The 15,211-nt window shown below is 44.9% G+C and overlaps 1 protein-coding gene across 2 annotated transcripts in view; it reads left to right on the forward strand.

Annotated features, from left to right (window-relative positions):
- Positions 1–15,211, forward strand: part of SLC22A23 (solute carrier family 22 member 23) — a 109,756-nt gene that overhangs the window by 88,767 nt on the left and 5,778 nt on the right. For both annotated transcript variants that reach the window (XM_010411286.4, XM_010411285.4), the window contains 4 exons: positions 3,359–3,461; positions 6,414–6,646; positions 9,284–9,316; positions 11,096–11,219. In XM_010411286.4, coding sequence (XP_010409588.3) covers positions 3,359–3,461; positions 6,414–6,646; positions 9,284–9,316; positions 11,096–11,219 — 493 coding nt within the window. The remainder of the gene's footprint in view (positions 1–3,358; positions 3,462–6,413; positions 6,647–9,283; positions 9,317–11,095; positions 11,220–15,211) is intronic.

The raw sequence follows: 15,211 nt of genomic DNA on the forward strand, positions 1-15,211 counted from the left end.
AAACTTATTAGGGGCCTCTGAATAAATGGATAGAAATATTTTTATGTTCCAAACTCTCCCTTTTGGTAAATCAAAACTGAAACATTTAATGCAAATTCATTCTGTATTGGTGACTTCAGTGTGAAATCAAGTAATAAGTTGGGGGTACAGGAGTTTTTCTGGTGTTAGTCCTGAGAGAGTAATAATTCCCTTCCATGAGGTTTTAATAGGCTTTGGCTTGACTTTTAATACCTTAACTTTGACCTATGAAGTCAGTCAGCTTGAGAGCTGTCACTCTCCTGATGCTCATCACAGTCAGAGCAGGTCCTTTCACGCAGGCTCCCTCCAAAGACAGCAGGTCACTTACATGAGAGCCAGTTCTGTAGCTGATGACTTTTTTGCAAGTCACATAGCTTATTTGTTCCTGTTGGAATGATATTTTGGTTGTTGCAAGTCATTGATTTTGCAGTATGGTGGGGATTTTTGGTGAATATCTCACTAGTATTTATAGAAGCAAAGGAGGGAGAAAGTCATCAGAAAGAAGGATGGTGTTGGAGACTCGGAGACAGTCATTCATCTGGAGCAGGTGATTTAGATTTGGAGTTTTAACAACATTGTAGATGGATGGAGGTGTAAATAGCTGGCAGAGCCAGAAGGCTCTCGTTAAAAAGCCAGGTTCTGTTTCCATTCTTTGGTGTAAGGTTTGAGGCCAGGTTATTTTTTCTTTGGTTTTCTTCTTTCCCCCCCCCACACCTTTTCCCCCCTTTTTTTTTAATGCTTGTAATGCTGTTACTTCTGGAATTTTTGTATAATGCTGCAATGTATCCATGGAGTATAAATCCCATGAAAGCAGAAGCAAGGGTCCACTGAAAAAAGACTGCTGCATGAGACAGGGTAGAGAAGGGATGAACCCCTCTCATGTGTGACCCTCACTGCAGCTGGAATAGGAGGTGTTTGTCAGTTCACATAACCAACTGAGCCCTCACTTGAGGGCAGAAGAGCAGTTCAGTGCAAAACACTGATGGGAACTAGTTCAGAAGCACTGATGTATGAGAAAGGTTAAAAGGGGGGGGGGGGCTGAGTGCACATGAGAAGGATGTATGACAATAAATAAAGAACATATGGATTATAGGAACCTCTGATGTATGAACAAAGCAGGAGTGGAGGGCAAAATAATGTTTGGTTCCAAAGAAAAGTGTAGCCAATTTAAGTGTTGCTTGTCTTTATTTTATTAAGTTGTGGGTCAATAAAGCATGTATTTACAATAAAATTTACTCTCTGTCCTGAAAGAAAAAAGTAAAAATTTCTCTGAGAAACAAGAAACAAAAAACACCAACAGATTAAGAAAATCCAAAGAATATAGCATAGGTACCTGTCAGAGGATGAGATGTTTTACCTTATAGGCCAGATCTGGTCATTCTTAGACAGTTTGAGTGTGAAGCCTTTTTTCCACATGAAATCTGTGCAATATGTGTTGTTTGGGGAGTGATTTTCATTTTTGCCCTTCAGCTGAAACAGTATACACCCATCAACAGCCTTTCAAAGCCCTTGTGCTTCTAGTGCTTGCTTTGACTTTTTTGCTGTAGAAGGTTTGGCCTGGGCTCAGTTATGGGCTTTACAATTATGTTTTATCTAACTGCTTCCATTGTTCTGAATTATTTTGTTCCCACTTATTCCTTCCTAGAATCTTGCTGCAAAAATGATTTTGACCTTGTTCTTTGAGATTAGGTTCCATTTTTTTTATTGCTTATATTTTAATATGGCCCCGATCCATTGCTGAGCCTGCAGAGGGCTTCTGTAATACAAATATTAATTTAACCAATTTCTTCCGTTGCTCCACCTCAGTTTTTCTGGGTTTGTGAGCTTCATGCTGCATAGATTCTGGGTAGAAATGGCCATTATCAGGTTGTAAGGAAAGTAGCATGGCAATATTCTGCTTGAGTACAATCACTGATGTAAAATACCCTTTGCTGCTTTTGTTGGAAGCCTTCCCACTCTAGAGAAAAGATCAAGAGAGACCTGTGAGCAGTGAATAGCTCAAGTATTTGCATGTCAATAGTGTTTGTTTGATCTACTATTTTTATGATGCACTTTTCAAATATTAGCTGGCAAATGTGGTTTTTGTTTAGTTTGTAAATTCTGGTGACTTTTTTTTTTTTACCCTCCCCTTCCCCTCCACCAGCTTGCTTTTATTTTCTCCTGTCCTGCATCTCTTTAGGAAATTGCTGTTCAGCAGAGTAAGGCAGAGGTCAGGGCAGGCCAGTGTGGGCAACTGAGGACACCCGAGCTCATTGCATATGCACGAAAGGGAACACGTGCACCCTTCACAGCCGGGCCACACTGCTGCCTTTAAACACAGTCAGGCTAGAAAGCAGCAGTGCGAGTCTTTGCCCCAAAAAACAGTTCTAGTCTGTACTCTTGGAGTGCATTCTTTTTGTGATGCTTCTTTATAGCTACAGTTTCTCCCGCTTTTATTGGACTTGTTGCTCACTGATCCGGTAGCTTGGAAACAGTGGCTACTTTGGCACGCTTAGGTAGGTGTTCAAGCTCTAACTTAATGATAATTGGGAAATAAGCAGTGCCCTTCATTATTGTCCCGTGCCAACAAGGGTATCAGATGCAACATTTGTAAGGCTTTTGTGTTATTTCAGCATTGCAACGAAAAGTTAACTTGAAGCTGCCCAGCACTTGAAGGACATGGTGGGGCTTTAGTTCTGAAATGCAGAGACACCATAGCTGCTGATGCCCAGTGGTTTTTCTTTAAGGAAATGTCTTAATGCTTAGGACATCTATCAGAAAAAAAATTAAATATTTGAAAAGGGAGTGGAGTGGAAGATGGATGAGCTGACATAATGTCCTAGCCACTTCACCCTGAAACCTGCATTTGAACAAACTTCAAAAGATTGAAGAATCTTTTTCCCATGAAAAATGAGTCTGAGCTCCAGTCCTTTCCATGGCTTTTTAGGTATGCGTTGCACAAAGGCAGCAGAGCTTGTAGCTCCATGAATGCAGTCCCTGTGGAGGGTTTTGAAAATTAACAGACTCCTGAAGTTCTTCAAGAAATTTGCTATCATGCTTGTTGGGGTCAAGCTCCATACTGCTCCCATTTTCCATAGACATTTTTAACTGGGAGAAGGTTTGGAGTGTGAAGGAGTTCTTAGGCAGTTCTTTTGCCTCAGGAAGGTGAAGGGAAGCCTGGAAGAAAGGAGGAACCTGTGCTGGACTTTAGGCAGGCAGTTCAGCTTTTTTATAGTTCCTGTTAGTGTAATCAATTGTGTTCTGCTCTCCAGAACATCCCTCAGAATATCTTAGTTCACAAGTAAATGTTCTCCTTCTCACTCTCCTCAGTGAAATGATAATTCTGATTTGTTTTTTTCAGAGCTAGAAAAGGAAATCACCAGGAGACCGAAGAAAGTCTGCATTGTTAAAGTGGTGGGAACAAGGAACCTGTGGAAAAACATCGTAGTGTTGTGTGTGAACTCGTAAGTCCAATCTCTTTGTTTAAATAGTTGTGTGGTCAGTGAACTAGAGCAGCAATGGGAAGAGATGAGGGAGCTCCGCTGTTTCCTAGTGTGGGACCCTTCACTAATGTCTCTGACAAATGATCCTGGAAAAACACCAGCTGTTGTAGGGAACTATATTTTTATGGCAAACGTGGAGGAACTCACTGGCTGTTTCAGGCAGCAGAACCACATCTTCTCAGGTGCCGTGCTGCAAGTGCATTTCTGTCACCAGTGGTCTCGTGTGGCCACGTGCTGGTAGGTGCTCATGCATGCAGACATCTGCTTGGCATCCCAGGTGGGAGTTGTGAAACCATTTATGCCACAGGAGTGCAAGTTCAAGTTGTTTACATCTGATAGGTCTGCGGTGCAGCGGAAGATGTTGCTGGCCAGTAAATACAAGCCTGCTCCCTCGTGTAACAGCTGTGCTTGGTGGGTCTTCAAAGGCAGATTACAAAGTGCTCAGCACTCCCAGATCATGTACAGGATCTCACACAGAACAGTGTGGTGCTTGCCTCCTAAGGCTTCGCTTTGGACATGCTCACGTGGGCAAAAACAAGCGTCAGCCTGAGGGTTTTGCAGGTTACAGGCTCTGAGACCTTCTATCCAGAACTGAACACCTTGTAAAGAGGAAATGCATGGGCTTGCAGATTCTGGGAGGGCACCAGCAGTGCATTTTCTAATTGTTCCATCTTGTAAAATGCCCATTTGAATTTTTCATGTTTTTTTTTTTTCAAATGGGAGGTGGGGATGGAGAAGACTGGGAATCCCCTTTCTCTGCTAGGTTTCAAAGTGTATAGCTCTCTTTTGGCTTTTTCTTCCTCTCTTCAGGGCTCTACTCGGCAGCCCTCACTCCTGTTAATAAGCTTGTGGATCAGTCATTATCCAGAGGGGACAGCCCCTATGCTGGGCAAATAGTCACCCAGAAGCACACAGACTTCAAGGGTCAGTCTCCAGTGCTGTTGGTTGCAGACCCAACTCTGGTTCTATGAGTTTTGTATCTCTCTTCCATCCACCAGTGAGGGACTCCCTCTATTCTGAAACAGTGCTTTCTCCTTAGGCTCCCCAAATACATTTAATAGGCAGTGTTAAATGTACTTGTGAAAACATTTTACGTGGGGAATTTTCCCCTTCTCCCTCACCCACATTAATTTGCATATTTGGAAATTCCCTAAAGCAGAATGAGGCAGCCCAAAGAATAACTTCTGGCATTAGCACACAGAGGCTGTTTGCCATCCAAGCAGAGCATGAAGCAAATGTATGTCTGAGGAAATAGATTTTATGTTTGTTTTTAGGGGGTGAAAAAAAATACTTGATTTTACTTCTGTTATTCCTGTTAGACAGGGCTGTGCTGAATTTTTAGTGCATGGAGAAGGAACCTTTTGCAGAGAACAATAAGATATTAAAGGAGTCAAGGATTTAGTTTTAAAAGTAACGATTCTGAGCTGCTCACCGAGTTAAGACAATAGGGTAATTCCTAGGGAACAGGCTGGAAAGTAAAGTCCAAATGATACAATAATTTAGTTTATAGGTCATGGCCTCAATAGCAACTTCCACAAGTGTGTTCACATGCACAGAAGAGAAAGACAGAAGAAACACTGGTCAATTCTGCCCTTTCATTACTATTGCTTTGCTGATTAATATATCTCTTATGGGAGGAATCATCTGTAATCTAGTTATCCAAAGCAAATGTCATTTTTCTGTAACAGCAAGTGCTTGTACTAGGGTTTTATCAGGGGGAAGGTGTTTGGTGTTGAGGGTAGGGTTTTGAACTAGAGCATCGTTTCATAAGTTTGCACGAGAAGCTCTTCAGGCCCTGGGCTGTCATGCACTCACCAACTGCATCTCTCCCCAGCTGTTTCTATGCTTATTTTGATATCCAGTTTACACTGACAGAGCTTCAAATTCCTGACCTTCAGGAGGATAGAAGTGTATCAGTGTAATATACCTGCCATCCTTTTTTTTTTTGGAGACCTGGATCTGTGTCTCCCACTTTCTCAGCCATTATTAATTTGTGCCATGAGGTTTGTCTTGTGTAAGTGCCAGGGACAGGAGGCTCTTCCTGGTAGAGGTACTTGAGCTGTGATGGGTGCAGTTGAGAGCGTTGACCTCTCCTGTTGCACCCCTGCTGCTATTTTGTACCACATCAGAGGTGATGCTGGGGCTTCTCATCTGACTTGTGTACATCCAGCCCCCTGCTCTTTCTTCCTTTTTTTTTTCTTTTCTATTTTTTGGGGGTGCAGAGTGAGACAGGAGAAAGAGGAGTGAAATGCGATGGTAAGATGTCGATCAGCAGCATCTCAAAGAAGGTTTTTAAAGAGGAGGAGACACATTGCTATGAAGGGAGGTGTAAATGTGTAGACTGAATTGGAGCTTATTGTTTCACAATTCTAATAATCATTGCAGCACCTATGACTTCAAATACTCCTTTCTCAGAGGTTTTCAGTTTTAACAGGCTAGCTTGAGAAGTGAGATGTAATGTTTGTACTTAGTATGACCAGATGCCACAGACAGGTGGGTGTTCCTGGTGTTTTGCTGTCCAAGCACACAGGCTACTTCATCACAGCAGTGCTGGCTCTGTGGCTGTCAGCAGATGTACTGGGAACGGAGGGATGTCCTTCTCTGGGAATGGGATTTCTCAAATACAGTGGGAAAACCTGTCGCGCACTAGGATTTTTTCTAAAGTTCCCCATGCCCTGATCATACCATGAGCAGCAGCTACGTGAATAAAGCCAGCAAATATTTGGTTGAATAGGGATTTTTTTCTTTTGCTTCTTTTCATCATTGCTTATTTTTACAGTAGCACCTAGACGTAAGTTTCTTAACTTAAGGTGTTTTATTCCTGCTTTAGTATCTCCCTACACTGAATTACATTGCAGAGTGTGTTCTGCCCTCTCAGCAATGGTCTCTCTTTCCTTCCCCTGTTACCTCCAGGCTGACTGGTTATGGCATACACCACTGTTTTGCAAAAAGTATGATGGGGCATGAAGCGAAGATGGCAATTACCCACAACTTCTATGCGGACTACTACACCATGGCTGGGATTGCGCTGGCATCCTGCCTGGCCATGTGCCCTGTGGTCGGGTTTCTGGGGAGGAGAGGAGGACTCCTGCTCTTCATGATACTTACAGCTCTGGCATCACTCCTGCAGCTGGGCCTTCTCAACTGTAAGTTGGAGATGAGAGCTTTTCAGGACCATGCAAGCTTAACATGCAAATAAGGCACCAGGAAATACTTCCATTTCCTTTGCATTTCCCAGATTTGTCATGTCAAACACCTGCCTAGTTTGAGAAGCTGAATTTGTTTGAAGGTTTCCCCAAACACTTGTTTCTCAGGCTCATTAACAAGAGGCATTGTATTCTGGGTGATTCCCATGGTGAAGCTTATTGAGCATTGGTGCTGTATCCGGGGTTGTCGCTGAGAAAACAAGCAAGGAAACAAGAAATGCTTTTGATTTTATTTTAGTGAAATAGCCCCCAGGGAAAGAACTGGATAGGGATTGGGAAATAAAAACTTTCCCACTCAAGTCTGCTTCTCAAGTGGCCTCTAAACCATGCAGAAGTTAGAACAGTAGGTGTATGTCCTCTGCCAGCTCTTAGCATCTTGCTAGGAATAGGTAATATACAGGCAGCATGGAGTTATGCAGCTGAAAGACCCTACTTTTAACACAGTGAATTTGTATAGTCCATGTAAATGTATACACATGATTTTGGGAGGTGACACAGCATTTCAAATGGGTTGTTCTTGGCAAAAGTGAGTGTTCCACCCCTTCCTTTGCAGGCAGTAACTTTTGTCTGGCCCTTTTGAGATGCTTCAGCTATTAAATCTTCTATAGAAATATTCCCTTTCCTTCTTTGATTTTATTTCATTGTCTTCATTTTTTATTGGTTGAGGAGATTCAACTTGATTCATCAAGTTGAACTTGATGAATCAGAGAGGTGTTGAAGCAGAGGGTAGGTGGGATGTGCCTTGTCACTCTCACAGTTGCCAATCATTAGATAGGTCTCTGTCCCATGAAACCCCACCCCAAGGAAGGGGGGAGAGGGTTGAGACATACTTTGGACAAACTGGATGTGAGACGAACATCAGAACACTGGTTATTCCTGGTTTTAATTTCTAAGTTTAGAAATAATTGGGGGCCTTAATAAGAAAGAGCTTTTTGCATTGAGGGTAGAAAGTTTTCACATTTCTGCATACGCTGAAGGCGGCTCCGAACCAACAGGAATTGTGCATATTTACAGACTGTGTTTCCCGGAGGCATTTACGAAGTTAACCTTTAGCAAACACACTATTTGTGGGAGTGTAGGAGGCAAACAGGGAACCTCTTTCATGACATGGAGGAAACTCCAGCATCGTGTGTGTTTGCTCCCAGCTTGGCACAGATGTTTACATTCCCTTTGAGCACATATTTATCATGTCCAGGAATCCCAGCTGAGAGTGGGAGAAGTCCCATGGCCCCACCTCATCCCCAGTCTGTTGATGGACTGAGCCCATTCACATGCAGATTCGCTCTGTGCATGTGTGCAACCTCCCAAAACTCCACGTTCTTCTGGTGGTGTCATCAGGGTCTCTCTACATTACATTTTCCCATTTTAATTTTTTTTTTTTTAAGGATGGGAGATGTTTGTTGAGGCTGTTGAGGTAATAAACACACTTGCTTGGTTGAGAGGTGTGTCAGAGCCTTTAGTCTGCTCCAGAGCCACAAAAATCTGGTTGCAGTTTTTCAACAAAAAAATTTATGAGGGAGGTGGAAAGGAACACCCTGTAGGACTCATTACAACCTTTTTCATAACAGGTTTAGGTGGTTTTGTGAGCCAAGTTGCTAAAACTAAGATCAGGCGTGGCTTTAGGTGCTTGGTGCTACATTGGCAGTCTCGATGCAGTGCCCTCCTCAGCCTTTCTGACTCTACTCTTCTTGAGAAGAGGAGAGAAAGGCATCCTCGAACTTCAGAGCAGCTCAACTCCCCCCAGTTTCCCCACAACTTTTCCTCAGAAGAGCTAGACAGTGTTTGGAGAGAAGCACTGACCCTGCTTATTATGATATCTGTCACAGCACCCTGCATGGTTGTTGGGTGTAATTGGCAAATGAAATCAGAATTGGAGAATGGTGTGAGAGAGAGGGGGATATTCTCCACCAGCCACAAACCTGCAGCAGACCTTGAAGCTCACCATGTTTAACCCTTCCTGTGAACTCCGGCGTGTCACCTTTGGGAAGTCACTGAATCCTGGTGGGAGATGACCAGCAGAGCTGTGCCCAGCTTGTGCTGCTGCCCAGTGCTTCCGTGTGCTCCTGTGTGGTTAGAATTGGTGGCTAGTGTGACACATGGACCATCAGCTCATGGTTTTGGAGAGGAATAGGTCTCCCAACAGTGTGACAGCACTGATGCCCAGATTTTGCTCTCTAACCCAAGCTTCTGTTGGCCATTCCCTCAGGGCTGCAGCAGGAGGGCATTTTCTGTTCTCCCCCTTCATTAACAACAAAGAGGCCTTTGTGTTAATCCCAGCAGTAATTCTGGGGCTTTTAAATATGCTTTGCTGCTGGTTTGTTATCACTGTCTCATTACTATGCAGTCTACCAGCTGAGATGAGCCTGGAAACAGCATGTCCTATCTGGTGGCCGAGGAAAGATGTGACCTTTTTGGCATGGGAAAGAATTGGGAGTGGGGGGGTGGGGCTATGGTGGCCTGTGGGATTTACCTTTTTTCTTTTCTTTTGGATAAATGAACATATAAAAACAGTATGTTCTTGTTTTCTCTCCCTTTCTCTTTTTTATCTTTCTCTGACTTCTGCGGTCTTGGATCCAGTGATTGGAAAATACAGTCAACTTCCAGACTCAGGTATGGTTTACAGACAAATCTGCATCATGTGGGATGCACTCCCCCAGGTAGACACAAAAGGCCTGGGCCAAAACACCCAGAGCACAGCTGCTGCCATAGAGGGGTGCAGGGGGAAAGCCCACTCCTGTGCAGTGCCTTGAGACCCCATTCATAGGCAGGCCTGCTCATCTTGTGCAGCCTCTTGGTAGCACCCCCTCCACACAGGTTCACCTCTGCATGTCAAGAGAGGGTGCAGAGGTCGGTCCCCCCAAAGTTTGAGGTACAGGGTAAGGCTTTCTCAGCCTCCTCCTGAGAAGCAGCCTTCCCAGTTCAGGAATCTCAGATTTATTTTTTTTTCCAGAAAAGAAAAGGGGATTAAAACACCTTAAGGATGCTTTTGATAAGGGGACTTAAACACCTCAAAAAATTCATTCCCAAGCTGAAGTACTGTAAGAGCAATGCAGTGGCAAACTACAGGGGAGCAAAATTTACCTTTGTGTATCAGATTTGAGGGACCTGTCTTGTCCAGCTTTTCCAAGGTCTGTTCTGCTGAGCAGTCATGACCCCTTGAGGGGGTCAGTGGTGTAGCCTCACCCACTATGCAAGAGTGGTCAGAAACCCATGGTTTTCAGGATGCTGTGCTTACCTCCTCATCAGCTGGCAGAATTTGCTCTCTCTCCCAGACTTGGGGTGCACTGCAGAAAGGGCTTAGCCCTGAGCAGGCTGTAGCACATTTCAGAAGATGTAACCAAAGAGCTCCCAAACATCTTTTGCTCACCTGAGAGCTGATATATTCAGCAAGAAAAAAAGCAGGTATTAATTTTCATTGGATCCAACCCAGACAGTATGCCTGCTTGGGACTGCACCCTGATGAGCAGTTCTTTCTTCAGGCAGGCCTTGGGGCTTGGCTGTAGAAAGGTGGGGGGGAGTGTTGGCTGCAAAGTTCCAGTCCTTTCCCCAGTGCTCTTGCCAGGCATGATGTGTTCCCCTTGTATGGTGCAATACTCTCTGTGAGTGATGTGGCCTCCTTGCTGGCCAGGACAGGCCACATGAGCTCGTACAACCCTGATCAGATGTCCCACCCCTGCCCACAGAAGGTGGCAAGTGGGGATCAAGTGAGAGATCATCATGGCCAGAGTCAGTTTCTTTGAGCTTTGTTAAGATTTACTGGGGTTTCTCCAAGTGCTTGATAGACACTTTTACTCCCAGAAACCTTGCTGCCATCCAGCCGTGAAATGATTGAGCAAACGGCCCTGACTTAAGGGAGCTCTTCACCATCCTTGACATCGGCTGTTCTTGCCCAGAGTTGTTAGGTAAAGGCTGTCAGGCTGGGAGTTACAACAGAGTTTGCAGACTGATCACATGTAGGGGCTTAGTACAGAGATGGGAGCACTTCTAGTTCTTTCCTCTCTTGTCCTGGAAGCCTCCTCAGTGCCCAAGCTGCACTGTACAAGACATTTGGCAGCTTGAGGAATGTTGCCTGCCTCCACTTGTCTGTCAAACATGAGAGGGAAGAGGCTGGTGCCTAAAAGACTGCCCAAAGGTCTGGTTTTTTGTGGGTTTTACCTTTTCTGTGGTGGCTGAGCATAAAAAATTCAGACATCGCTGCCTTTTTTTTCATGTGTGTTAGTATCTCAGGTGCTTGGGGAATGGATTTTATAAATACCAGTTTTAAATTAGTATTACAAAATTACTCAAATTCTTGTCAAGGGAGAAGAGGAATATAAACCTCTTTACTTGTTTTCTTTCTTGGAAGTTTGACCTCATTCTTACTTTTTATGAACACACTTCTCTTGCCAGGTATGAGTGACAGCGTCAAAGACAAATTCTCTGTTGCGTTTTCCATCGTGGGTATGTTTTCTTCGCATGCTGTTGGAAGCCTCAGCGTGTTCTTCTGTGCTGAAATCACACCCACAGTAATCAGGTGAGATTTTGGAGCCCCCCTCAAAAGATGGGGACAAAATTATCCTCATTTAATTGATAATGGGCTGTGTAACTTAACACATTGTATGGGAGGGGAAGCCCCATGTAATTGGAGACCTCACAGCAACTTGGGGGCTGCTTTTTATAGTTGCTGCAGTCAGTCTGCCAAAGCAAATGTGTGCCTGTGTATAGAGAGGCTTAGTTTTCCGTGGCTCCACCTTGTGTCCCATCGTGGTGATGATGAGCAGGCCTGGCAGCACATGAATTGCAGCATGGTAGGGTCTTAAATATTCAGCTGCATCAGTTGGTGTGGCTGAACATGGTCATTGCTTCACTAACTCTGTGGGGTTTGTTCAGGCAGCGATCTGGTGAGTCTGCAGCTTGATAGTAAAAGAAAAATTGTGTGAGTGTGCAGAGGAGGACATAGGTGCAAGCAATCCCTGCTGCCATAGGGCAGGTTAACCAGGACAGCTGCAGGGGTGTTTCGGTGGAAGGGAGGTGTTGAAACATGTGGTGTAAATGCCTTTGGTGCTCAGAGGTCCTCTGCAAGCCTGCCTCTCTGCCTTTATTGCAGATAAGGTTGTCTTTCTCTTCACATACAGATCTATCTTAGCAGAGGCTCAAAGTTTTTTGAAAGACGAGCGCTTTCATCCTGGGAAATAGGAGAAATCAGACAAATCATCTTTGTTGGAGAGTTTCCCATAACACATCTTTGTACAGTGAGGGGTTTGTATCATTTTTTACACACACTGTCACGTTTCACAGCACAAAGGTTGTGCTTCTGTGTTCTGGATTATGCTTTCAGCAATGCCACAGCAATTCAGGAGTCTGCTCCGACTCCACTGGATTTCCCAGGAATGTAGGTCATGTGGGTGGGAGGGAGAGAGAGTGGAGGAAAGAGGATATTTTTTTTTTGTCCCCTCCAAATTATATGCCTTTTCAGTAACTTTGTAAAAGTATTATTGCAAAACTGTCATCTGAGTAGCCAGAGTCTCCTTGCTCCATGGCCTTTTTTTCAGGCTATCTAAATTTGTGAATGTATTTTACGGATAACATTATTTCCACAGGAAAAGACAGTGAGCAGTGAGATTACACAGCAGCCCAAAACACTAACAGCTATTTATTTATGTGTGTGTCAATCAGTTTGGTGTTTGTATGCCTCTTTAATTTTCTCCTTGTCTCTGTGTGAAAGACACACAGATAAGGAATTGACTGTGTCAGCCAGAAGAGAATCTGCCAAGTAGGGTCAGATGTGCAGTCTGAACTTAGCAAGCTTTTTTCCCTTAAATCACTTATGTTGCTACAAGGAGGGGGAAAAAATCCTGGCTGGGAGCCAAAATTCTGCTTCCCCTGATTCTGCTGGGTAACACCAGACGAGTGACAACAGCTAGATATGCCTCAGGTTCCCTGTTTATTTAGAGAAATGATGACACTCTGCACTGCTTTGCCATCCTACCACCACGGTAAGATCCGCTCAGGGTTGTAATTAGGGGGTGTAGCTCAGGACAGTGCATAAATCTGTCTCAGGCAGAGGTGTGATTAAGCTGCCTTCTGTCTTGTCTTTTGGTGGGATCTGGCTATTTCCCCATAACTTGCTCTCCAAAATGCCACCCTGAACGCCCCTTAGGGGTTGAACTAGATGATCTTTAAAGTCCCTTCCAACCCAAACCATTCTATGATACTAATATGCTTTTGGTTGGATCTCGAGGAACCTTAAGGAAAAGGAAGGCACTGGGGTTGTCTCTGGGGTTTCCCTGATCAAATCCATTATCTGCAGTCCCCCATCCCTGAGGGCAGAAAACAGCATTGCCATTACCCGGAGTAACAGTGGCATGATAGCAAACCCACAGCACCCATCCATCTCTGCTGCTCTGGTGTTGAGATGAACAGTTCCAGGTGGAGAACAGCCAGATCTTCATCACTAAGAGATGCCACCTGCTCCAGCAACATGAACTGTCCACACTGTTCCACACTGTCATGTGTCACAGAGGGGTCCTTTGGATCTGCACACTGCACCCCCGTCTCCTGGCAGTAGGCAGGGGGGCTTCCCCAGGAGCTACCCTTCTTTATACCAGGGTATAAAGTACAGACCTTTGTCCCAATGCTAATTAAAGCACCAAGTGTCACTGATAATCCATGTGGAATAACCCTCACACCACTACAGCCTGCATGTCTACTAAGTAGGAATAGTCTGAACAAATACAGAATGTCCTCTCCTCATCCTCCACATACTTAATTACTATAAAGTAACTAAGGTTCTGGTTTTTCCTCTCAGTGTCCTGCTTTTGTGCCCACACAGCCAAAGGAATTGAGAGTGGGCAGCAATGGCTGAATTAGGGTCTTTTCCCATTAGTAGTTACCTCAAGCCAAATTTCCAGTTGTTGAGGAAATTTTCCTGTCTGACCACCCAGGAGCCACTCAGCAGTCACATTCACACAGAGGGTCTGCACCAGTTCACAGCCTCTTGCCTTGGGGTCCTGCCCCCCAGAGCTCAATCTGCAGCTGACACAGAATCTTGCACACCCAGCTACCTGCACTGAATGTTTTCCTCAACACAGTGGGATGCAGGGCTGTTTACTGGGACCTGAACAAGGCCTGGCTTCCCAAAGGTGGTGCCTTGCTCCATGAGGCCAAGGGTATCCTGATGTGTTACTGAACCTCTGGCCTGGGGACTGAGTGCACAAAATATCACTTACGTATGGGGCAGGGAAAAACTGTGGAGGTTTTCAGGGACTGACTTTGAGAAGTGGCTGAATTGACCGGGCAAAGCCTGGAAAACCTGGTCTGATTTTAGTGCAGGAGGCTGAAGCAGGTGCTCTCCCAAAGTCTCCTTTAACCTGGGCATCTCTCTGGCTCTCTTGTACTCTGAGCCATGCCATGTGTTGACCCATTTGCTCAATGTAGTCATGGCTGTCCAAGGACAGGATTAACAATTCTCTGCTCTCCTGAGGAGTGCTTAGAAGGCCCTTCCCTTAGGATGTCAGTGAGGATGTCTTGCTACTCTGGAAAAACACTGAGGTAGCAAGCAAGGAAATTCTACCCCATGAACAAGCAGGACCTTTCTGAGGACAAAATTTTGAACCAAGGTCCCTTTGCAATTTGCCCACATTGGGACCATGAACCTCCTGCAAACCATCCCTCCCCACTGTCAGTGGGTGAGCAGGGGTTGGGGAAGTGACCCTGATCCGTCATCCACGGGGCCATGCCATGGGAAAGTCCCCAACAGCAGCCACTGGCAGGCAGAAGTGTGAGTGAGAAAGCTGGGACTCACTGTGGGTGCCAGCAGCCCTTACACTCCCTCTTCAGGCTCCACTCTGCATCTGGAGAGTGTTTGAAGCACAGACGGTGGCCCCTGCCGTGGAGGACCTCGTGCTGATGAGGAGCAATGCCCCAAAGCACTCAGAATGTTTTTCTTTTCCACCTGCTGCCCCTTGTCACCTGCAAAAACTGTGAATCATGAGGGTGCTGCCTCTCTTGCCCTGTGGCTGTTTTCCTGATGTGCAAGGAAACAACAAAAAATTCCTGACAGTATTTTCAGTTTTCTCCTTTTTTTTTTTTCCCCTTTCACATTTTCACATCTGTAATGTAGTTAGAACACTTAACAAAATGTACTTTCAAGCCTTCTTCTGCCAGGTTTTGATGGCACTGGAAAAAGTAATGCCTACTCTAATTACTGACGTCATATGGAAAAACTTCTTTCCCCCCTGCAAATCTGAAGCCACTTGACCCATAAATGACAGAGCCGTCTTTGTTGTTGCCTTTTCCTATTTTCTTTCAGCTTGCTTGATGTCCTTCTACAGCAGCATTTAAAACTCACCTCAGGTCCTTCTCAGGGGGGTTGAGATACAATTTAGCCATAGCAATCACTGATGTAAATGAGCCAGGCTTTTGTTGCTCCAGGGCCAGCTTGGAGAGAGATTTGCCATGCATTTGGGACTGGTTGTGTCAATTACTCATGTGAGTGTATTAATGAAGTTGCAGGGAGGCCAGTTG

This window comes from Corvus cornix, chromosome 2, assembly GCF_000738735.6.
Source record: "Corvus cornix cornix isolate S_Up_H32 chromosome 2, ASM73873v5, whole genome shotgun sequence".
Classification (NCBI taxonomy): Eukaryota; Metazoa; Chordata; class Aves; order Passeriformes; family Corvidae; genus Corvus; species Corvus cornix.